This window comes from Sardina pilchardus, chromosome 19 (assembly GCF_963854185.1).
Source record: "Sardina pilchardus chromosome 19, fSarPil1.1, whole genome shotgun sequence".
Classification (NCBI taxonomy): Eukaryota; Metazoa; Chordata; class Actinopteri; order Clupeiformes; family Clupeidae; genus Sardina; species Sardina pilchardus.
Genome location: NC_085012.1, coordinates 30,404,012 through 30,430,399, shown reverse-complemented (window position 1 = coordinate 30,430,399; position 26,388 = coordinate 30,404,012). Strand labels below are relative to the sequence as shown.

At 40.9% G+C, this 26,388-nt stretch overlaps 1 protein-coding gene across 2 annotated transcripts in view; it reads left to right on the top strand.

Annotated features, from left to right (window-relative positions):
* Nucleotides 1–5,209: 5,209 nt before the first annotated feature.
* LOC134066202 (cytochrome b5) overlaps nt 5,210–26,388 on the top strand; it is a 48,259-nt gene continuing 27,080 nt past the window's right edge. For both annotated transcript variants that reach the window (XM_062521449.1, XM_062521448.1), the window contains exons 1-2: nt 5,210–5,479; nt 8,468–8,596. In XM_062521449.1, coding sequence (XP_062377433.1) covers nt 5,345–5,479; nt 8,468–8,596 — 264 coding nt within the window. In that variant the 5' untranslated portion in view covers nt 5,210–5,344. The remainder of the gene's footprint in view (nt 5,480–8,467; nt 8,597–26,388) is intronic.

Sequence of the window (26,388 nt, the reverse complement as noted above, 5' to 3'; positions counted from 1 at the left end):
TGGTTGGGTGCCTTGCTCAAGGGCACTTCAGCCGTGGACTCGTCGGGGATCGAACTGGCAACCCTTAGGTTACAAGCCCGAAGCACTAACCAGTAGGCCACGGCTGCCCCTAGTATATACATCCATTAAACTATTTGTCTATCAACATTCATTAAACTATCTGTCTTATCAACATCCATCAAACTGTGTCTATTAAACTATCTGCCTATCAACATTTATTAAACCATGTCAACCTTGCAACCACCATGTTGTCCTGGGAGATTTAAATATTCATGTTGATAACCCCTCATGTCACCATGCAGCTGATTTTCTTCAGCTACTAGACACTCTCCACCTACAACAACATGTTGACATCCCAACACATTCTAGGGGACACACACTTGATTTGGTCATCTCTAACTCCGCCCCCATCAGCAACCTACAGGTTTATGATCTTGATGTGTCTGATCACAAGGTTGTGTCAATGGAGCTGTCTTTCCCCTCCCCATGCACCAAACCAAAGCGACAGATCCATTTCAGAAAATTGAAAAACATCAATGCGGATGCCCTGGCCCTGGCCCTCCAACTTCTCTCTTCTGGCTCTACTGTCTTCCCCTCTGTTGCTGACTCAGTGGATTTCTACAACCAGTCACTGAGCAGTCTCCTGGACCTCCACACTTACATCCAGGTCAGTCTCATTTTCGCGCTCAGCACCCTGGTACAACTGTGAGCTGCGAAAGATGAAGACGGCTGGGCGTGTTCTTGAGCGGCGGCTCAAGGCCTCTGGACTGACTGTTCACAAACAGGCATACAGAGAACACAGGAGGGAGTATGCTCATGCTCTAAGAGATGCACGGTCCAAGTTTTACTCCAACATTATCAACAACAGCCCAGGTGACTCTAAACAACTGTTTTCAACAATAAATCACCTTCTCAAGCCACCCTCATCCTCCCACTCTGAGACCACTGAGGAGAGGTGCAACATGCACATTACTTTTTTCAAACAAAAACTTAATAACATCCGCTCCCACCTCTCTGCCAATGCTGTCCTGCCCCTCCCAACTGCTGACCCACCGTTTCAGATTGTCCAGCCCCTCTGCTCTTTCTCTGATGCCACACAGGAGGAGGTGGAGCACATCATCAAAAAAATGAAGCCATCCACCTGTGCTCTGGACCCTTTCCCTTCAGCCCTGCTGAAAGCTAACATCTCTGCCGTCTCTCCACTCATCACCAGCATCATAAACCACTCTCTCATGGCTGGCCATATCCCTTCTGCATTAAAAACGGCTGTCATCAGACCTTTGCTGAAAAAACCCACACTGGATCCAGAAGTTCTCTCCAACTACAGGCCCATCTCCAATCTTCCATTCCTGTCAAAGGTTCTGGAAAAAACAGTTGCAGCACAACTTTTTGATCACCTCAAACACAACAACCTGTTTGAAAAGTTTCAGTCTGGTTTCCGTCCTGGCCATAGCACAGAAACAGCCCTGGTTAGGGTCACCAACGACCTCCTGATGACAGCAGATACTGGTTCCCCATCTCTGCTCATCCTTCTGGACCTAACAGCTGCTTTTGATACAGTAGACCACAACATCCTCCTCCATCGCCTGCAGTACACCATTGGACTCTCAGACAATGCCTACAACTGGTTCCACTCTTACCTGACCGGCAGAACCGAGCACATCGCCCTGGGCAGGGCAAAATCACATACCCACAACGTCACCTGTGGTGTCCCTCAGGGTTCTGTGCTGGGCCCCACCCTCTTCACGATCTACATGCTCCCCCTCGGCAATATCATTAGCAGACACGGAATAACTTTCCACTGTTATGCTGATGACACACAGCTCTACCTCAGGACAACCCCCACTTCATCTGCTCCCCTGCCAACATCCACACTGACCACATGTCTGGAGGAGATAGAGGCTTGGATGAAGCTCAACTTCCTTCAATTGAACAGCTCTAAAACAGAAGCAATTCTAGTTGGCTCATCACATCAGCTCCGCTCTTCCACCATAAAAAATATCACCTTCTCTGGACAAAACATCTCCCTGTCAACATCTGTCACCAACTTGGGTGTTAAAATGGACCCACAACTCACTTTTGACACCCACATCAAACATCTCTGCAAGACTTCATTTTACCACCTCAAGAACATTGCCAAACTCCGTCCAACTCTCACCCTGGGCGATGCAGAGAAGCTCATCCACGCCTTTGTTTCCTCCAGGCTGGACTATTGCAATGCACTCCTCATTGGGATCTCTGGCAAGAGCATCCAGAGACTTCAATACATCCAGAACAGTGCTGCCAGGATCCTGATGAGGGTGCACAAGCATGAACATATCACCCCCATTCTGAAAAGTCTCCACTGGCTCCCGGTTAATTTCAGAATAGAGTATAAGATCACACTCCTCACCCACCAGTGCATATATGGACATGCTCCCCTCTACCTACAGGAACTCCTCACCCCCCAGACCTCCTCACGCCCCCTGCGGTCAACAATCATTAACACCCTCCAAATCCCCAGAACCAAGCTTCACAGGATGGGTGACAGAGCTTTCTCTGCTGCTGCTCCCAGGCTATGGAATGCCCTCCCTGACGACCTGAGGGCCCCACAGACATTGAACACTTTTAAAAAAAACTTTGAAAACATATCTTTTTAAAAAAGCTTTCTGTTAAATGTATTTTGTTGATGTGTGTGTGTGTGTGTGTGTGTGTGTTGTATGTGTGTGTGAGTGTGTGTGTGTGTGTGTGTGTGTGTGTGTGTGTGTACCGTAAAACTCCAAACAATAGCCCGGGCTTTTATTTTGCCAAATCGCTAAAATGCACCGGCGTGTATTTGAGACAGGCGTCTATATGAGACAGGCGTTTAATTTAGTGTTGCTAGTTGAGTGTAGGTTTATTGTAGGATTATAAATAACTACCCAATAGCATAAGCAGACGGAAAGCATGATGACAGGAGGTTACCACATTATATTACGGTAGGCTACTTTATTTAGCCTATAATTCGAATGTGTTTCACAAATCAGATCATATTAGAATTAGCCTACTATATTAGATATGTCTTAAATTATTGGCAGCTTAAAATAGGCCTAACAAAACGATGTGACAGCGGGCTGAACCTGTGAACTTGTTGCCCCTGATAACACATCAACAATAAAGAATGAATGCTACCCTGTAAAACAACTGCAATCGTGTGATTAAAAATGATCCTATTAATCGCTATCACCGTGATCCTCAACTAGGCTACTACAAGTTGATTTGCGAATTCCTCCTCCTCATCGCTCTCCTCCACTTGCCTGCTTTGCTTGCGCAGCTCCCGATGCGCAGGGCTCTCCCTCTTTGGAGACAGACGTTAGCTCAGCCTTTACGCACCCTCTTTGGATCAACCGAGAAATATCTTGCCGCTGCTTCTCCCGAATTTTGTTTGGCAAATTTCACAACTGTCAGCTTAAATGTCATTTAAATCAAGTCTTTTTCTTTTCCGCCACGGTATTGAGAGAAATGCGGAGAAACGCGGAGAAACGAGAGAAAGTGAAACTAAACAAAGAAAGTTCGTGATAAAATATGTTGTCTAGTGCGCAAATGTAAAAAAAATGGCATTAATTAAGTAATGCAGGACATAGGCCAATGTCGAAAAAAGTTAAGCATTTGGAACTCTGGCTTTCACCTCCGCAGTCATGCAATTATAAATGTAGTGTGCGCAATCTGCACCATGCTGGCGATCTGACGGGTATAAGAATAAATACAACCCGAAACTAAAAAAACAGACCAGGCTTCTGTTGGAGACCGGCCTTTACCCCAAATCTGTAGCCACACCAGGCGTTTAAAAGAGACATGCGTCTATTTGAGACTCGGCTATTGTTTGAAGTTTTACGGTATGTATGTATATAATCTATTTTATATTGCATTATTTTTTATCTGTCTTTATCTGTTATCCATTTGCATTATAATTTTGTAGCACTTTGAGATTGTCCATAATATAAAGTGCAATACAAATGAAATGTATTATTATTATTATTATGTGTCTTAGCAACACCTAACAATCTCAATTACCCTAGCAACAACCTAGCAACCACCACTATGTCAACGTAGGAACCACCATAACCAGCATGTATTACCTTGTCTCCATCTATCTAACCTTCCCTTCAACTTTCTCTCCATCCATTTACTTCAGACCATTTATTAAACTGTCTATCTGTCTATCCACATAAATTAAAATATTAGTCTATCAACGTCCATTAAACTGTTTAAAAACACTCATCAATATCTGTGTCTAATTCAATTGCTACTTAGTAACCTCCATAGCAAGCAACTCTAAAAATACATAACTTATAACAACATACTGTAAATGAAATCCTCATTCGCTGTTTAACCCCATCTCTCTCTATCTCTTTTTGTTTTGTTAATTAACAAATTATATTTTACGTTTCATTTTTGGCATTGTCATGGACTGGTAATTCCTGGGAATTGCATTTCTAGTTATTACACTTCATAACACTACATTTTCCAACAGGATTTCCAATGTAATGGAATCAGCATTCATTGAGAAGTTTGGATCCCTTGGCACACCTTTGTGTGGAAGCCTTTTTAGGCACGTAGGCTGGCCACCTTTGATACTTTCACTTGCCTACAAGTGTCGGTAGTGTGAGAAGTTGATGGAAAACCATATAGCACAGTAGAACAATGTGCATTGAGAGGGACAATAGCCTATAATATCATTTTTATTTTCTAGCTCATCATTTTAATTCAGTCTGCTGAACGGAAAACCATTTTGGGGCTTCTAATATCGCTCAAAATTACACTGAATCATGAGTTAATTCGCCTGAAAATTTAAGGAAAAGGGCCTTGGTCAATTTAAGGCTTTTGATAGGCTTTTTATAAAATAACTTATTTTAACACATTTTTGTAAAATGGAAAATAAGTCCAAGGGAGGCCATTTAAAAAAAAATAACGAAAGTGAATGGATCCACTTTTGTTGACATAGGCTTATAGGCTAAGCCTAAAACTTTTCCCCCCCCATTTAGATAGGCTAGGCCTATACGTGATCATTGCTGACTCACTGTGATCACTCTGTTGGCGAACTCTACCCTGTTCAACTTTGTCCTGAATTGTTAATAATGATTGCATAATTTGAGTGTCAAACACGAACCAATCAGAAAGTACCAGCATGACACAAAGGCACCAAAATATCCAATCAGACGAGGAAGTTGAAATAATGGGAGTGTCTATTTCACGAAGGAAGGAAGTCATCTGTAGACTCAGCCGTGTTCTAAGATTTTGTAGCCTACTGTAATTTACCTGTTTATTTGAGTTGTAAACTACACTATAAAAGTGAAACGGTCAGACTGTTTAGTACTGCTTGATAATGGACGAAGACGGCGCAAATGATGGCGCTGTACAATATTACAGACTGACAGAAGTGGAGCAACGGAACACTTTTAAGAGTACATGGATTATCATCAACCACAATATTTACGATGTCACAAAATTTCTGGAAGAGGTGGGAGTCTTTCCTTCTGCTGGTAGGCCACTGCAAACAGCATTTTCAGTTAGCCCATTAAATTAAGTGACCGGGTATGCTAGTGTTGACGTTATCTCATGGTCTACTTGGACGATTCACACAGTTTCCCCATGTAGCTTTCTGTCAGGAGTAATATAGCCTACGTTGGCTACATAAAGGACGTGCCCACTGATATTGTCCTGCATGAGCTGTAGCTTTAGGTTCACTTGAGGTGAGGGTGCGACGGGTCAAGACAACTAGGCATGGTCATTACGTAGTACGTCATTGCCCTTACAAAAAATAACACTGTTTGAAGCTTTTCCTGTCTATGGTCAAAACTAGTTTAGGAAGAATAAGCTACTTGCTCATATGCACAATATTATATAGGACATTATAGAGTTTTGTAGCCCAGGCCTACTTCAGTTTTTTTTTTTTTTTTTGGTAATGGTGTCATGAAAGTGAACCAACCAATTCTCACATGGGAAAATGTTTGCATTGAAGTAGTTTTCAAATGTATTTTCATTATCCATTCTGCTATGATGTAGGGGAGACCGGGTATGATTGTAACACTTTTTTTCCAGCACCTGTAACTCGCTCATTTTTTACAATCCTGTAACCTTTTTTTCAAAATACCCACATTTGTCTACTTCAGATAGAACCAACTCAAATTTCTGCAAGAAAATTACAGACCTTGTAATCTGGTGTAAAATACAAGGTGACCCTTTGTTACAACCCACCCCACTACGGGGTGGGTTGTAACACATACTGGGGTAAGTGTAACAGCTAGATAAAAGACATAAAAAGAGAGGTCAAACCATGCAATATTTTTCAAAAACATGTTTGGGGCATTGAAATAGGTGTATGAACACAAGAAAACTTTAATTCTGTTTCTCTTTGAATGGCCATAACCTTTGTATGTGGTCGTGTGTGTGTGTATGTTTGTGTGTTAGATGTGTGTAGGGGTGTGTTTGTGAGTGTGTGTGTGTGTGTGTGTGTGTGTGTGTGTGTGTGTGTGTGTGTGTTTTTCTCTGTGTAAATTTGACTTGATAGTAGGCTATAAAACATTGCACAAAACTTGTACTACAGATGTGCCAGTGTTGATAAGCTACAACTGACAAAACAATGGCAGAGAAATTACATTAAATGATGATTAAAATGACACATACATAAGTGTGTACATATAAGTGTTACAACCTACCCCGATCCCTGACAGCCATATGTATCTTGCTGTGTAGGCCTAGTGCTTTGGTTTATGCTTGGATGAAATGCATCATGTTTTGCCTCAGAGACTACAGTTTAATATAATATGAGGCATGTGATTGTGTCTTCAATGGTAAAAGTACTGAGAAAAATATAGTCGTGGTGAAAAATTTCACTTTCTTATGCCAAAATCACCTTTTCCTTTGCCAAATTAGAACGGGTGACATTATATAGGCTTAAAAATCACCATGTCGGATAGTGGTGGAGTGGTGCAAGTGCTGAGGTGATCATATGTCCAATATCTTATTCCTGTTCTGTGGAAATGGTGATGTTTCAACTATCCCTGTGTTACAACTATACACTGTCTCATTGTGTTAAAAATTATGCATCTGGTGTCATACATTTGGTGTCAACTTCAAGTTGTGTGGCTGGCTGGCTGAAAGATTTCAGCTATCTAAAATAAAAACCCCAAACAAATGTGTACCCGCAACACATATATTTCACTTTTTACCCAGCCACACAATTGCTTGAAAGTGACACAACATTGTGTTGTCCCTGAGCTTACACGTGATTTTACACATTTACAAGTCACTTTTTTGAGTGTAGAAAAAAATGTGTAGAGGTCCAGCGATGATTGTTGTTGGTGGTGCACCATTCGCCAGTGATCTGAAAACCATAATTTTTAACTTGGTATGAATATTTTGAAATAACTTTCTTCTTCTTAGCAATTCCTGAGTTCTAAGTCCTAGCCACAGTCTGATAACATATCATCAAACAGAAGCTGTGGAAGTTAAACACCTTTAAATTAGGTGAAATAGACACAAAGACTATAAACATTTCACTCTGGTCACATGTAACGGTGAAATTGAATGAAGAAGTATAAAAGAGCAAAGAAGTTGCAAAAGGACAGTTTGTCACTGCTTGCTTTGCTCCAGTGGACTGCCTGGAAACCAATGAGCTAGTTATTGAGTGACATACAGACATTTTCAATTTACAAACAAGTCAATTTTGTTGTCTTTGTTGTATTTAAGCTAAAAAACATAGCTAAATTAATATTTTTTTTACTGCAGCAGACCTTGAGAAAGTCATGCTTTTATTAAGCTTACTTTCAGACTGGACTATTGTAATGCCCATTATATTATGAACAAATCATCTCTTGCAAGATTACAGTTAGTACTAAATGCAGCCGCTAGATTGCTTATCAACCCAAGGAAAGAAGAACACATCACTCCAGTACTGGTGGCTTTGCACTGGCTTCTTGTTAGAATCCAGTATGAAATGGCATTGACTGTTTTTAAATCATGAAATGGTCACGCTCCAGGTAATGCAACAAACATGTTAAACATGTTTACACTCCATCATGACCATGAAGATCTGCATCCCAAGCACGCCTGCACACACAAAATTGACCCTGCTTTCAGTATCCATGGATCACGCCTCTGGAACAGCTTACCACAAGACCTCAAATCAGCATCTGTGACTGTTTTTAAATATCTACTAAAAAACCATCTCTTTGGACTCTCTTGTTTTTAAGTCATCAAGCCTGTGGAACATTGGATTGATGCTACTTTTATTTTGTTTGTATATTTATGTCTGTCTCTGTACTTTTGTTTTGGTTTTATGTCTGGAGGTGTCAGTTGGTGCCTGAATCCTCTTTTAAACTCTGTCTTTTAACTGCTATACAAATGACTTACTTACTAATATTAAGGGCCTATGATTTCGTAATTGTGCTATGATGTACCTGCAACATGTTAATGGCATACTCATCTAACACTGTTATGTTAACAGCACCCAGGAGGAGAAGAGGTTTTGAGAGAGCAAGGTGGAGGTGATGCTACTGAGAGCTTTGAAGATGTTGGTCACTCCACAGATGCTCGGGAGATGGCCAAAGACATGGTGGTTGGAAAGTTACATCCGGTAAAGTAAAATCTGAATCCTGAGAATCAATAATATTGATATAGTACCCTCCAAAATCATTGACACCTCTGCTAAAGTTGACTAAAACAGGTATAAAAATAATCTTTTGGTGACTTATTGTAAACGCACAATGAAAACAATGAGGAAAACGCCAACATTGAAGGGAGGCCAGTTTATTCCGAGTGAAAGGAAATTTCATAAAGAAATCAATATTTTAACGAAAACATGTCACCCACAATTATTGGCACCCCTGCTTGTAATACCTTAGGACATAGAATGGATGAATTGAGTATTGCACTGCTGTCAAAAATATTGCGTTATTGAAGCGTTAGCGCAAAACAATTTAACAGCGTTATTTTTTTATCGCGAGATTAACGCTCTTCCTGACCTGTGAGAAGTTTTTTCATAAACTGCTGTGGCCTCGTTAGAAAACTACAGGACCCGGCTGTAACCAGAAGCAAAACAGTAAGCTAGCCCCACAATGTCATTGTTTGAGAGAGAGAGAGAGAGAGAGAGAGAGAGAGATGTTTGAATTAGACTTGAATTAGGCTATAACAATTAAGAGCTTTTTTATGTTATTGCAGTATCTGAACTTCTAGGAGGAGAGATGTTTGTTTCTTGCTCAGTGGTGCTGCCAACATTGTGTCAACTGTCCCAATAGCCTACTTATTGACAGTATTACTACAGACATGAATGGCTGTAACACTATACAGTGGTTTGCAATAATAATAATAATAAAAAACATTTGCACAAAGCAAGCCTATCCACTTTACTTTGATATGAGTATTAAAATGATAAATCAAGGGACATTTTGAACAGATAAAAATGTGTGATTAATATGTGATTAATCACGAGTTAACTAGGACATTCACGAGATTAATCGAGATTAATTATTTTAATCGATTGACAGCACTAATTCAAAGCCATGCACTGGTATGGCATGGTAAGCTCTATTTCGTAGAGGGCCTAGGTATTAACTTTGAAAAATGTCTCTGCCCCCCGCGAAAGTAGGCATACAGCCTACATTTTCATGAGGATTACTCTGCAAACCAAAGGATACGAAATAGGCATAGGAGTGAAAAAATAATAAGACTCAAGCTGTGGCACTACTGGTTGAGGCACCTGTGGCGCACGCTGGTGACCGGGGTTCAAATCCCTCACCACAAACCTCTCCGGAACACATCAAGAAAAGGCATGCATCGTTTAAAAATATATATATTTAATGTAAGATTTTCTCAGTTTTGCGAATTTTTTTTATGTTTGCGATGTCTGCTGAAAAGAGCTAATTTTTCTAAATTTTAAGTTAATATGTGAATTTGTGGTTCAGCATTCACACACACATTTTCACATTTACATAATTAGTGCCCTTGAGCAAGGCACCTAACCCCTCACTGCTCCCCGAGCGCCGCTGGTTGGGCAGGCAGCTCACTGCTCTGGGTTGTGTGATTCACCTCACTGTGTGTTCACTGTGTGCTGTGTGTTCACTAATTCGGTTAAATTGGGTTAAATGCAGAGAACTGAATTTCCCTCACGGGATCAAAAAAGTATATATTCTATTCTATTCTATTCTATTCTAATTAGTGTCAGACTCAAGTGTCTGTCGAGAGAGAGGGGGGGAGGGAGGCAGTCGTCCTCAATGCCGCATATAGGTAATGTCTAAGGAGGAAATTCTCCCATGCGCGTAAGGGTGCGTAAGGGTGCCATATTTTGCGCCATTACCTTCACTGGCTTCATAGGCTACATTGTTAAATAGTGAAAATCCCGTTATAATCACCCACTTTCTGTATTGGATCTTACCGATTATGATCTTCAGTTTTAACTTGACGAGAAGTCATTATCCCATAGCATACTTCGTTCGACTCTGTCCGTTTCTATCCAACTTCACTGAAGACATCCATACATTTGCACAGACGTCTGCACTAGTGGAGCAGCATAGTTTATTCTCTCGTCTTTTAATTCGTTTACAATGGAGATTGAACTCGTTATGTCTGTCTCTACTGTGTTCGAAGTTGCAGATGTCAGTCTACATGTCTTAGCATAGATAAATTGATATTATGCGAGGCAGCTGCCAGCGAAACCTTTTTGTCAACCGTGAGTTTTTGAATTATAAATCTACACACCTCAAGCACGTCTTGACTCTTTATAAACAAAACAAAGTGAAATTTCGTGCAGTAATTAAGTGTTAAGCTATGTGATGATGCACCATTTTACTGTAGGCAGTTCTTTATTCAGTTCACCTTGCATACGTTTTCAAAATCAAAGACTGGTTGGTGTTCTTTCTGGATTTAAATGGCATTCAGGAGGTCAATGAGAAAGTCCACGTTCCACGTTTTCATATCAACCTAAATTAAGGAGGTGGTAGATTAGTCTGGTTCTTTTTTTAAAATAAATCACGCCTCTTTCATAAGCCCGCCTTGATTCCGAATTTGCACGGTGTGGGTGTGACAGAAGCGCAGATGGGAGAATCCGCTTAACAGTGGCTCGCGCAACAGAACTGCGTAAAAAAAAAGCTTACGCACGATTTACGCGCAAATGGAAGAATTCCCCCCTATGTGAACTGGTTAGACGAGTGTAGGGGAGGGGGAATGATCGCACAAGACAATTGCTCTTCATGATGCTGTTACAATGGATAGTCTCACAGACGGCTGTCGATTTTTAAATGTCGGACGTGGCACATAGCCTAATTATGAGGCTACTGGATTTAATATAGCAAGTCCATAGACTTTGATCATCTTATATTATATGCTTTTAAAATTAAATGTGCTGCGGGGAAGCATTGGGGAAGTCAGTTTAGGTTGTCCTGTAACAATTTGCCTCTGAGTATACTGCCACTACGAACATCATATAAGGTTACGGATGGGTCATTCCACCTCAATTCAACAAATGCCTTCTGCTTGGCCATCTCAGATTTCCTTTAAAATTTTACCACCTAAAGAGTAACCATTTAAACCAACTTAGCCAAAATATTAGATTGGTATACCTAATACTTCCAGAGAAAAAAAAAATTGAACATGGTACCCCCCTTCTGATTTTTGGCACATTGGCGCCCTCATCTAAATCTGCAGCAAAGTTCAGATGTCATTATTTCAATTTTTTTTCAAGCTAAAGACTTCAAATATTCTGTGAATAATGATTGCTACCTATAGATGCCACATATTCATTCGTAGGCCGTATGTGTTGATACTGACTGTGTTTCAATCTTGTGAAATCAGAAGAAAAATTGCAGATTTTTTTCAAACCCCCACATTGGGTGCACCATTACATACATTATAAACAAAATGTTTGGCAAATGGTTATGTCTCTCTACAGAAGTGTTTAAGCTGTCTTTGAAAAGTAATTAAGAGGTGTCTATATAGCTTTTTTGTTGGAAGTATTGTAACACAAAACTGACAAATAATCAATTTGGATATTGTATCTCGTTGTATATTGTATATTGTTTAGAGGTATGACAAGCTATACCAATGGATTGAACACATGTCCAGAAAGAGTATGAAATGGGCTTTCAGACTGTGAAATTTAAAGATGGTATTATGGCTGCAGTTATTTAAATTTTATTTTTTAAAATATAGGTCTATTACAACAATTAGCGTTGCTTTTTTTGTGCTATTATTTCATGATTTCATAATCCTTGTCTTATTCCTAAGTATCAGATGTTTATGTCTTATTCTGTTAAACATTTATTTTTTCATGTACTTGCTGGGTGATGAACTAATTAAACATTTCCTGTATTTCCTAAATACATTGCTGCTGCCACTATTTAATGCCACTAGATGTCACTATTTAGTGATATCAGCAATGTGTTGTTATAGTAGACCAATATTTCAAAAATAACATTTCAATAACCATAGTCATAATACCATCTTGAAATTTCACAGTCTGAAAGCCCATTCCATACTCTTTCTGGAGATGTGTTCAATTCATTGGTATAGCTTGTCATACCTCTGTAATGGGGAGATACAATATCATCCAAATTGGTTATTTGTCAGTTGTGTTACAATACTTCCAACAAAAAAGCAATATAGACACCTCTTAATTACTTTTTCAAAAACAGCTTAAACACTTCTGTAGAGAGACATAACCATTTGCCAAACATTTTGTTTATAAATTGTGTAATGGGGCACCCAATGTGGGGATGTGAAAATTATCTGCAATTTTTCTTCTGATTTCACAAGATTGAAACACAGTCAGTGTCAACACATACGGCTTACGAATGAATATGTGGAATCTATACGTAGCAATCATTATTCACAGAAATAATAAAAGTTATTACAGTTATAGTAGTATAACAAACAAAGTTATAACAAAGTTTTTAGCCTTTTTGAGATAATGACATCTGAACTTGGCTGCAGATTTAGATGAGGGCGCCAATGTGCCAAAAATCAGAAGGGGGGTACCATGTTCAAAAATGTTTTTCTCTGGATGTATTAAGTATACCAATCTAATATTTTGGCTAAGTTAGTTTAAATGGTTACTCTTTAGATGGTAAAATTTTGAAGGAAATCTGAGATGGTCAAGCAGAAATGTTCTCTAAAATCCGTTGAATTGAGGTTGAATGACCCGGATGCGAGCAACCCCATGCAAAAGAAGGTCTTAAGTTAACGGGCAGAAGGCCTGTTTACATGTCAAACATGCATTAAATCTAAGAAACGAAAAACACAAATATCACACTGTATTGTGTCGTAAACAGTTAATGAGTTCGTGGCCACCTAGCGCGCAACTGCATCGCGCAGTGAGCTGAAGGACCGACACTTGTTTATTAACACAAAGCTTTGTAAAGCACTAACAACCACCCCTCAAAGTTCATTGTCCATAAGTCCAAACAATAAGCATAACGATCCAACAGTCCAAAACGATAACGAGAACTCCCAAAAACGAAAAACAAGTTTGTTGAGTAGCCTAGTCCTTCCAACAATCTCAGCTTTTGCGTTTGTTAGATAAAAGGCATCCTGTCCTGCCATATTCCAATGAGAAAAAATCATCCACAAGGTATGGTCACAGTAATGCAGCATGCAGGAATCTATAACGCACGAAACTTTGTTAAGCCGGCTCCATACATAACAATATGTAGCGCCCTCTAGTGCACGGCTGACTACACCTCCCCTTGAGCTATGCTAGTAATGGTAGAGCAAGGGGAACTCCGTCCCAATGAGTGTACAAACACAGGTCCCTTTTTCTTAGAAAAGTATAAAAATACAATCTTTATTAAATAGTTGAAGGCATTGTTTTGGTTGGTCAACACTTAACACAAAAGGGAAAACAAAAGGGAATTAAAGCTGCGAGCAGCAATGTGGGGGCCAAGCTTTGGAAATTTGGAAAGACAAACCCCCCTCCGCCCCTCCCCCTGTGACCACCATAGAGGAGTATTTGTGTGCTTTTGTCTGGGCTTGAGAGAGATAGAGAGATGAAAGCGTTACTGAAAAATGAGCTGACTTCCTGTGATTATAGCGCCCCCCTAGTGGTCAAAAGACATGACATGGGACAGTGGGCGTGTGCAAATGGAACGCCCCCCCCACGACCACCATAGAGGAGGGTGTGTGTGCTTGTGTCTGGGTTAGAGAGCGAGAGAGATGAAAGCATTAATGAAAAATTAGCTGTCTTCCTGTGATTATAGCACCCCCCTAGTGGTCAAAAGACATGAAATGGGAGAGTGGGCGTGTGCAAATGGAACCCCCCCCCCCCCCCCCCACGACTACCATAGAGGAGGGTGTGTGTGCTTGTGTCTGGGTTAGAGAGAGAGAGAGAGATGAAAGCATTAATGAAAAATTAGCTGACTTCCTGTGATTCTAGCGCCCCCCTAGAGGTCAAAAGACATGACATGGGAGAGTGGGCGTGTGCAAATGGAACCCCACCCCCCCCCCCTCCCCCCCCACGACCACCATAGAGGAGGGTGTGTGTGCTTGTGTCTGGGTTTGAGACAGAGAGAGAGTGGTTGTGAAGAAAATAGCCAAAATTAATTTCATTTTTTTTTTGTGTGTGTGTGTGTCCTTGGGATGTGTTCCTAAGTCCACTTACCAAGTTTGGTTTCGATAGGTGAAAGTGTTGTTTATTATAGCGCCCCTATTGTTCAAACGTCACCAAATTTAGTGTAGGTCCTCAGGATGTGCTCACAAGTCCACGTACCAAGTTTGGTGTTGATACGAGAAAGTTTTGCTAATTATAGCGCCCCTAGTGGTCAGAGTGCACCAAATGTATTGTGCGTCCTCAGGGTGGGGTCCCAAGTCCATATACCAAGTTTGGTTTCGATACGTGAAAGCATTGCTGAGATATGAGCCTACTTCCTGTTACTATAGCGCCCCCACAGTTGTCAAAGGGAACCAAAGTTGTTGAGGCTTCTCTTAATTGGGTTCTGAGCCCATGTTCTAAGTTTGGTCTTGATACGTGAAAGCCTTGCAGAGATATTAGGTTCACTTCCTGTGTGGCGGCTTCGCCGCCAATTTGGATTGGCTGTTACAGGCGAGCACTTCCGTCAATTGTTCCATAAAGCAATGCAATTATAAGTCATGGTCTGAAGATGGTCTGTGCAAATTTTGGTGAGAATCGGATGAAATCTCTGACCTGTGAAACTTTTTGAAAGTTTTGACCTTGGTCTATTGGTGGCGCTACGGCGTTTGTGGAGAAGTCTTGTTAATTGGTGGGTGGGGCTATACCTTTTGCGTTAATACATTGAGCAAGTTTCAGCTTGATAGGTGTAAGCATTTTAGAGTTATTTGCATTAATGTTGTTGAGAAATTGATGAATTTTGACCTGTTGGTGGCGCTAGAGGTTTGAGGTTAAGAGTCTGTAAATTGGGGAAAGTGGTCATTGGCCATAGAGGAATATGTGTGTTAAATTTCAAAACTTTTTACTGTATGGTTCTATGGCTTCCATAGAGATATAGGTTTAATGTCTGTGTGGCGGCTTCGCCGCCGATTTTGATTGGCTGTTGTGGGCAAATAATTTTGTCAATTCTTCCAGAAAGCAATCAGATTGGAAGGCATGGTCTGAAGATGGTGTGTGCAAATTTTGGTGAGAATCGGATGAAATCTCTGACCTGTGAAACTTTTTGAAAGTTTTGACCTTGGTCTATTGGTGGCGCTACAGCGTTTGTGGAAAAGTCTTGTTAATTGGTGGGTGGGGCTATACCTTTTGCGTTAATACACTGAGCAAGTTTCAGCTTGATAGGTGTAAGCATTTTAGAGTTATTTGCATTAATGTTGTTGAGAAATTGATGAATTTTGACCTGTTGGTGGCGCTAGAGGTTTGAGGTTAAGAATCTGTAAGTTGGTGAAAGTTCTTAGAATTGTGAGTAGAATAAGTGTGCCAAATTTGACAACTTTTTACTGTACGGTTGAGTTCGACCAATCAGAGCTGTGGAATAATAATAAGAAAACGTAGAATCACTAGGAGGTCCTCGCAGCTTCGCTGCTTGGCCCCCAATTATACAGCCATCAGTATTTAACCTAGTCGAGCTGTGGATAGATAAGCACTGACAGGATACTGGGTCTCACTAACACACGTGAATAATTGCCACACCTTTTGAAGTAATACACACTAAAGGCCTATTCGGACGGGATTAGTTTTATGGGGGGACGTAGAGTAATGCAGGTTTATCATATGACCTCTGTAATATAAATGTCCAATTCGGACGGGACTAGATATCTCTGTCATTTTACTTGACATGGGAGGAGTAACTACGTTTACATTCTGCCGTCACATCTTCGTCGCCGTGCACGTGATACTTTGCGTCAGGTACGTGCGGCATTTTCAGATTTGAAAGACTACACAAGTTGGTTAAACTAGCAAACGTTAGCTTTATGTTATGCCATAAGTAGTTTGAAATGGCTAACAATATCAAGCTATTAGGCAAACTAGCTATCGTCCTATTAGGAGCTGCACAGCATGTTATGTTTTCATTCAGACTATAGTGGAATTGTTTTCAAATCAGGATGTGACGAAATATTACAGACATCTTTACAGAGGGTTGCATTCGCACGGGATTAATATTACCTAAGGTCATTTCTCCGGACCGTTTTACGGAAGGTAAAAGTGTCTGTAAATGTCACCGACATACTCCGTTATGTTTACTGACATGGCGCGTCCGGACGGGACTACATTACCTGGTAATTATTACTTTACCTGATGTCACCCCATAAAACTAATCCCGTCCGAATAGGCCTTTAGAGTGCACACTGCACTGCACACCTCCTGCTATACTATGAAGCCTACTCAGAGGCTTTATAGTTCACACGCCACAGCACTGCAAATGGTAAATGGAGTGAACCTGAGGTAACCCACTACCCTATAGCATGCTACACTTCACCCAGGCTGGGCTATCTGAGGCTATATGAATACAATGAGGGGAGAAAGGGAAACAATGGGGAAACAAAGAAAAGTGAGCCCCCTCTAACCTGCGGCTCACATGTGCTTCTCACTAACACATAAGCCTAAACCCCTAGCCCACAGGCTAGAAGGGGAAAGCAAATAAACAAACTAAACAAACCTAACAATACTGTGTGCGCACACTCAGACATCCAATCACTCAACAGCAACAGTCATACAAACATACACTGTAGAGAACAACAGCTTAGCAAGGAAGGTAGCCCTCTGGATCTCTAAAACAACAAACGCATCAAACAAAAGAATACACATTAAATACTGCAATGTCACATTATACCCTTTCTTTGCAGCATGACATCAGAACATGGTACAGGTAGTATGATATATCACCGTAACTAAATCAAACACACAAACAACCAAGCAACTCACAATGGACATAGGCCTTCACTCAAATGAATTAAAAGCTACAATGGTACTAGCGTAACACAGCCACATAAGTATACATTTTCCCACCCCTCCTGCATGCCAAGCCACTATAAACATAAGGCCTACCACCAAGACTATATCAGAGGCACGCCATGGTCCAACTTGAGACATACCTGTTGCGGTACAAGTTTAGCGGCAAGCTGGTGGATGTGTAGGCTTCCCTGCTGATAGCCACATTAGCCAGCGAAGCGCTGGTGGGAAATGACATAACACCATATCAAAATAGGACCCGCAAAACACATTAACACGACTAGTGTGCTGGATAGCGTACCTTATCAAAACGGTAGACCTGTTCACACACGGCTCATCCCCTTCCACGTGCCGGTGGAGATGCTCACAACAGCTTTGCTGGTGCCCGCTTAGCCCCGCACTACCCAAACAAACACTCACTTAATATGACGGCCACAACTAGTAAAGTGAACAAAGTGAAGAAGTCGTTTTGTGCATACCTTATGCTTGACGCCGCACCTAGGCCACTGCTACCTCCCAGTCGAGCTTGTGAGGTGCAAATGCTACTGGTGAGGACCCCAGGTGTCTAATACTATGCCCGCTCCCATAAGGTCAGGTGCCTTGTCAGTGCCCATTCCTAACGCTAATTAGTGACATGGCAGGAGCGCAAAACAGCAGCAGAACCAACCAATAGCTGCCGCACGCTCTCCCCGCGCCTCCATTTAAACTAAGGCTGGGATTATACTTGCCGTTAGACCAAGCGTAAGCGTATGCGCCCGTGTGCGACCTGCTGTGTCCTGTGTACAGACTTGCTGCAGCATTACGCACCCAACTGGAGGTCTTCACTAGGGGGAGACTATAGTAACATCTAGGGGTGTCACGATTCTCCAAATCCTCGATTCGATTTAATTTTCGATTTTAAAGCCACGATTCGATTCGATTTTCGATCTTTTTTTATTAATGCATTCCTTGTGTCATTATTATTATTATTATATTCATTTTTATTTTTGCCCTCTTCCTATTCTGTTTCAGGGGGCTTTTATTTTGAAAGCAATTTTTATTTTGAAACCGTTCCATCCGTGAGGTTGTAAACAAAAAAAAAAGGTCAAACATAGACATGTGAACATAGTGAAATGAAGCAACACAGAATGATACTTTGAATGTTTGTGCACACTCTGAAGACACTCTGAAGAGACCCAAGGTTAGTGTTAATGGAATAAGTACTTATCAATGTGCATTTTAAGCCTTAAAGTCATTTTGAACTGTAGGCTAACTAAATCGTTTTTTTACTTGCTAAGTTGAGAAGGCTAAATTGGTGTTAGGCTAACTGACGTGAATGAACGCAAAAATGCTTCCACACCCGTGATTTCAGAGTAACAAGAGGTTGATGTGCATTTTTTAACTGGCTGCAGCCTAAAATTAGAGGAGTGTTGATGCTGCACGTGTGTGGTTTTGCGTTTTGGGCATACATGCTGGACGTCACGTTGGGGGTGTGGCTGCATTGTCGATTCTACTTTTCAGTTCGAAGTTCGAGATTGAGATGTAATTTCGATCGATTTCGATTTAAAATCGAGATCGTGACACCCTTAGTAACATCAGATGGTGATGTGGCCATGTGCCATTGTTTTCTCTCACGATTGCCCCCAGCTTCGATGTCGATAATGCGTCTTGCAGTCACCTTTTTTTGGAGTGATCGCCCCCTACTTTCTTATCAGTATTGCATCTCGCGGACGCGTCATGTTCGCTTGCGACGACGTGCACGACCGACGCACCAAACAACCGCAAAATACGCGAGGCAGCCATGATACGAACACGAACGCGTTGTCTGCAGCAAGTCTAAACCTGCCTTAAGGGTAAACCTATTCATTCGTGCCCAAAATGAATGAATGGTTTGGGAGCGTCGCCTGGCTGTGTCGGCAGACTGCAATACAGTCGGTCTCGAGGGGTTAAATAATGCACGTTACTTGAATTTTAAACCAGCTCTTCTCTTACCAGTAGCCTATATCCTATAGCCATACTTTAATAATCAGATGTTATGCTCATTTTTGTAGGCTACACCTCACCGGCAAGCACGCACGCAAATGCTGGTTTTGCACATCTACAATATAGGCTATTAATTGGCCAGGCTATATAAAATAGGCCTAGGACTGTATTTTGCCTTCGTGCAACTTTAGTTGTGCTCAATCTAAATTATTGTCAGTAAGGATAGGTCATATTACCAAATGGCGAACCTCGAAAATTATTTAGGATAGAGCCGTGTCCATGACGCACTACAGTTATTTAGGCTATTGTTTTGTTTTAGTGTTTTTGTCCACCATGGCAAACATAGTTGAAACGTTCGCTCTTAACTTCTGTATTTCCAATCGGCTTTCACAATCAGCTACAGCTGTGCTGATGATCACCATGAAAACTTGCAATGTCTATACAGAACTGCTTTCACTTCCCCGAGTCGCGCACGCAACATGCACAACAATATACCGATATTTAGCAAACACATGTATTTCCAGCTCTCAAAACTGATGAGGTCCAGATCTCAGTGGCCTCATAGCTGCCTACAGCCATGCCTAGTAAGCCTAATGATAGCCTAATAGTTATGACATTGATAGCCTATTAATGACCTCATGTCGCCGAGTGGGGATATGTCGGAATGAACGGCGAATACCAGCTGGCTTGTAAAACATTCGAAAACTCTGCAACTTGAATTTCCCATTGGGGATCATTAAAGTATCTATCTATCTAACTGCGATCTGAGATGCTGAGCGTCATGTCTCTTTTCTCCGCTTGTCACCAGCGCGGTGTCTTCGGGTTTAATCGTGTTTTTCCGGCATGAGCCGAACCTGCATGTTATTAGGGCGGTCTTATGTTGCCCCCTTGCGGTTGCAGTTTTAATTACAAATGCTGAACCTTCGGGATTCCCGATGTGCGGCAAAGAAAGGAGCATTCTCAACCCGTACCATCTGTATGCTGGGTCCTCCTCACATGGAAGATCCAACATTGAGCAAAGATCTACAGTAGGTGTTGAAATGTGATGGCCGTTTCTCTCACGCTTTGCGTGATCCACGCTCTGCGTGAAATGTATTACAACTAGGGCTGGGCAGTGGGCACGTTAACGCGTTAATATCACGTTAACTCATCAATCAATTAACGGCGATAATTATTTTATCGTGCATTAACACAGTTTTTATTGTTTATTTTATACTGTAAAAGTCTGTTGCTCACAGGCTGGTCACAGGCGTCTCATCGCGTCTCATCATGCATTGAAATTCCATAGTCTACATTCACGAAATCAGGAGATGTGCAACAGAAGTGAGAGAAGCCACTGGCTGCAGCCATGGAGGTATTATAAGAACTGGAGAAAGTGAACAAGTCCCGCCCCCATTCATTTCAATGGGAATGCTAGGCTAGTGAAAATTGCCAAAATTGAACGATTTTTTCAGGCTTCAACATGGCGTTTCAAGGGGCTTGTTTCCGGTGCCGTTTTACTTAGCCAATTAAGTGCCAGGTTACCGATTGACGTAAGGTACAGAAGGAGAGCTCGTGCCCACACTAAGCTAGTGCATGAGCTGAGAGTGGAACAGCCACCAATCAGCATGAGGAAAACGCAGGGAAAACGGCACCGGACATGATGTATTTCTGGAAAATGGCGACGAGGAAGTGCTTTGCTAATCGGCGAAGCTAACCAGTCAAATCCTGACCCCCTGGCTGCAGCAGTGCAAGAGCAAGTCACATGTTCACGCTGTCACACGCACGCCTAATGTTTATGTTTTGCGCTGGTTTTGCGGCTACTTTGTTCAAGTGGCATTGATAAGTTAAAGTGTTGTTTTTTCCTACACGGTAACGTTGTTGTATGGAAAGAAAACATTAGCCTTGAGTATTTTAATATTCAGTTGTAAACAAAGACATCTTCCTATGTAGCCCAAGCTGTAAATGGACAGAAGTTCGCTCTAAATATCTAATTTGATCGATTATGCTAACCGTTAGCATTTCTATGGGATTTCTCATAGACATTAGCCATAAGCTAACGCATTCGTTTCTATTCTGTAACTGTAGGTATGATAGCCTACGTGACTGCACTCATTGAAACATTGAAGGAAATAACTGAAATGTACTCTGTTGTTCTGCCTAGTTTTACAGTAAAAGTTTGAAAAGAATTTCAGCATCAGAGTTTCCCTTGGGAAATTGGTTAGCCCTATATCCATCTATTCTAATGTAGCATCATCATTACCAAACACACAAGTGGGGGCAGAATTACAAATGTGTCATAGAGTGACAATGCATTGGTTGATTTGGTTAAAAACTCACAGGTTGGTTATTGATTATAATAGTATTGTTGCTACTCAGAAATAATGAGCTGTAAAGTAACTCCGACTTTTAAAAAACATTTTTTTAAAGGATATATCCTATTATCGTTATCGTCAAAATCACTAAAAATATCAAGATATTATTTTTTGCTCATATCACCCACCCCTATAGGCCTAAATAAGAAATAATTTTAACATTATACCAGGCTAGGCTTATTACAACAAGTATTATGGAAATATCTGACTACACGCACTGTTAAAGGTTTTACCAAAAAAAGTGTGTGTACAATAAGCTTTAATTTGTTAAATAAACAAACAATAAAGCTTTGTATTTGTTTTGATTACATTGTGTAAGTTGAGATTTATATAAATCATTTATTTAACTGCTAGGCTACTGTATAAACAAAATGCTGATGTTAAATGTTTGCAGGAAAAAAAATGCTATGGCACTTGCGTTCATAGCATAGTTAAAACTATTTATTTTTTTTTTTCCTGTAGGTTGTAAGTGCTAAAGCCGGTCGAATCCTTCGATCAACATAATTTAGCTCTCCAGGGGTGTTTGAAAAAGACCCAGGGTTCAAATTAGGCTACTCCAGAATTACACTTCAAGGCTGTTTTATGCTTCTACATTGAGTCAAGGGCCTAGCCCCAGAGAGACCTGTGTGTCACTGACTCACTGTGTACCCCCTCTGCCATCGCCTTACACCCACCTCCAAAAAAATGTTACCTCGTGTTGAGATGATGTTATTAGTCAACTCACCCTCTGTATTGATAGCTGGTGGCTTCAAGCAGCCTCCTGTGGGAGGTAGCAACACGCTAGTTCACTGACATAAGCTTTGCAAATAACTTGAGATATTCTGGTTACAATGACTGGGTTGTCCGAAAGTGTCGTAAAGTGTCATTTTGTCCGTAATGTTTTGAAATCATCACTTCACCAGCAAGCAGTACTTTGTGGGCAGTTATGGGAAGGCGTGCTTGCTAACATAACATTATCTATCTGTGTTGATGAGAGGACTGACCAATTGATCTGTATCGAATAACAAGGAAGTTCAAGTGACGTAGATCCTGCCTAGATGAGAGGGCTGACATATTGCAATAGGCTCATTCGACTTCATGTAGTCACGACTGCAGACGTAATTACTTCTGAGAAGTATGATTGTGCATACTAGTGGGACGTCATGGTTGAAAATGTATCAGAATCTCAGAAATAATCATGTCTGCAGTCGTCTTAAGCCGGCTTCATGAAGTCGAATGAGCCTAATGTCTTTTGAATTGCAATGTCATTGCCCGTTCCATACCCCCGGCCCGATTTGTTCTGTGTGCATGCACATACCTGCTTAGTAGGAAACCTACACTGAACAACAGGCAGTTTATGTATGAAGTTCACTGTGAAGCTGTTTAATGATCTGCATACTGCATCCAGAAAGGAGGTTTAGCAAACACTGAGATAAACTCCAAACTCTAGATTGTCTGAATCAGTGATGACTTAACCTGAGGATGACATTTTAACTCTTTGAATGCCACACTGTTTTTGGAAGCTATGTCCCAGAGTGCCGGCAAGCTAGATCATTTTTGACTATTTTTGTAGAGCCACAGCGTATTCTTTGTCATAGTTATGGACACATACTATGGCTCATTTGAAAGGAGAGACTCTGAGCTCTCAGTGAGTGAAAAACATGTATTGCTACGTGTCTCCATTCCAGAGAAATCCCAAGCTATCAAAATTTGTTTTCTAGAAAAGGAGATATAAGCCACTTTAAGACAGACGCGTATTTCCGCAATGTTCACAGACTTTTTACGGCAGGGTGTTTTTTTTGTTGTTGTGCTGTCTGAATTCATATGTCCGTATATCTGTTGCCGCCACAGCTGCTATGTGAATATAATCGCAGAAAAAAATCTGCACTTGTCAGTGATGATCAAGGGAAGTGTTGCGTGTATTTAAAGAGCCCTATGTCAATGAACAGTTCTATCTCTCTAACACGCTGCAGGTAATGCAGCAAGGCTAGACTCTTCCATAGCCTACTCCCGGGGGTGGCTCTCTCTCCTCAATGCTCGGGCACACTGATCTATAGCTAAAACTGGATAGACTATCCCATTGTAGAGACTGCCACCTGAACCTGACGTCAAGTCAAGTCAAGTCATATTTTATTTATATAGCACATTTAAAAGCAACAGCATTGCGCCAAAGTGCTTTACATAAAATAAATGAATAATGATAATAATTAAAGTAATTATAATAATAATCATCGATAATAATAATACAATATTAGTAGACAAAAAAATGGCCATTGTGATAATATTAATGAAACATAAAAACTAAAATAAAAACAAATAAGAATTAAAGAAAAGTTAAGAAGTTAAAACAACAGTGGAGAAAAATGAAACATTTGAGGGAGAGGTGGAGAGGTCAGGGAGTGTTAAAAGCTAGGGAGAAGAGGTAAGTCTTTAAGTTGGATTTAAAGCTAGTAATAGTGGGGCAAGATTTGACAGTATCGGGAAGGCTATTCCAGAGTTGGGGGGCATAGACAGAAAAAGCTCTGTCACCTTTGGATTTAAGAGAAGCAGAAGGAATAGAAGGAAGACATTGTGAGGAAGAACCAAGAGGTCTAGGAGGACAGTAAGGAATTAAGATCACGGATATATTGAGGTGCTAAGTCATGTAAGGCTTTATAAACAAAGAGCAGAATTGTAAAATGAATTCTATGTTCTACAGGGAGCCAGTGAAGTTTAGCCAACACAGGTGTAATGTGGTCATGTTTCTTAGATCCAGTTAGCAATCTTACTGCAGCATTTTGGACAATCTGGAGTCTGCAGGGTAGATTTAGTTAAACCTACATACAATGAGTTGCAGTAATCAAGTCTAGATGATATGAAGGCATTTATAAGGACTTCTAAATCACTGTTAAAGACAGGACTTAAGTTTAGCTATTAATCGAAGCTGGAAAAAACTCCCTTTGACCACGCTGTTAACTATTAAAAGTCAAGGAAGAGTCTAGGAAAACACCTAGGTTTTTAACAACACTGTGGTGGTTAACAGACAGAGAGAGCCAAGAGCCTTGCTAACAGTGTTGACAGAATTTGATGGTCCAAAAATGATCACTTCTGTTTTATTTTCATATGCCTGATTCGACACAATTCATGTGGCAATATCAATCAAATGCCGCGTTGTGATATAATGTCCAGATAAAATGTCCGGATTGTGAGATTTCATGAGTTTTTGATCGTCATCTACTTAAGTTCTCTTCATGATAGACTTTCAAAAATCACACATAAGGTGAGGTAGAGTGTCTATTCTAAAACGGATAGTTCCGGTCCTTGATTATGATTGGCTGAATCGTGTTCGATGTCATTGTATATAGGACGATAAACACACACCTTGGCTATGTCTCATTCCGCCCACTTCTACCCTTCGACCACTTAGTTTTAAGTAGGTAGTGTAGATAACACAAAAAGTCAGTGCACTGAAGGTACCCGGATGACCCCCTAAAAACGGTCAAAAAGTTCAGTGTGGAACGATGGACCCTACTCGCACTAAACGGACGCCATCTTGACTAAAAAGCGGAAGGGGAGGGACCAAGGAGGACGTCGTGGAGGTTTTTCAAATTTGAAAACAATGGCGGACAATTCAACCGAGCCTGTATCGTCGCAGGTCCGGTTGTCTCTGCTTTCATAAATGTAAGCAATGGTGGTAAAACGAGACATTGTACTGTTGTCTAATGCATCACTTACATGTCCCTCACTGACTGAAGCCGACATAATTATTTGGCGAGTTAATAAGCCTAAAAGTTACAGGTTAATGCTACCTAGCTACCTAGCACGTTAAGCCAGACAGCCACTGGGATGAGCATGTTATACATGTTAACTCTGGTATTAATGTAAGTAACAGCAGAAATACAAAACGTTTACTGTTGTCTAATACATTAATTACATGTCATCACTGACTAAAGCCAACAATCATTGGGAGAGTTAACGTAACCTTACATGCTAATGCTACCTAGCTACCTAGCACGTCACGTTTGTAACGTTCATTCCGCCTGTCATTTCCTGTAAGTGTGTTAACAAAAGTGTTGATTTTGGGACAGTACTAATCATTGAAAGTGGGCACTACGGCAGTAAGTGGTCAGTGCACATTCTCAGGGCACTGACGAAAGTAGGTGGAATGAGACATAGCCCTTGACTCTGCTTCGCGTCCTGCCTAACAACGCCCCTTAGCTGTTTGATTATACAGTATAAAGCACGGCCTCTCGGGGCTTATTGCTTAATTTTCGTAATTAAAAAAAAAACCAAGCCAAAAACGCAATATTACGTTACAGTTGGCACTCAAAGAGTTAAATATATTTTCAGTACAAATTTGTAAAACTTAATTAGCGATGCTAACCTGCCAGTTGGTGAAACTACTCTTTAGCCTTTCCACTGACCGAGAACTGGCTCTGTTCCTGTTCGCGTACCAACATTTGGATCGTTTGGAGCATTTTGGCCAAACAAAAGCCGGTTCGGAATGTGGCACCTTGTTTGGAACAAACAAAAAAGTAGTTGTTTTTGCCATTCAGAGGAGAGAAGGCTAAAAGCAACGTTATTGACAACACACATACCTGACTGAGCTGCTTTCTTATGAAGCCTTTTTAAAGGGAAACTATGCAGGATTGGCGTGTATATTTTACAAAAGTCCTTAATCGGTCAGTCTGCCTATTCATGAGCATGATCGAGACTTCACATGAGACTTCCTAGACCATGGGTGCA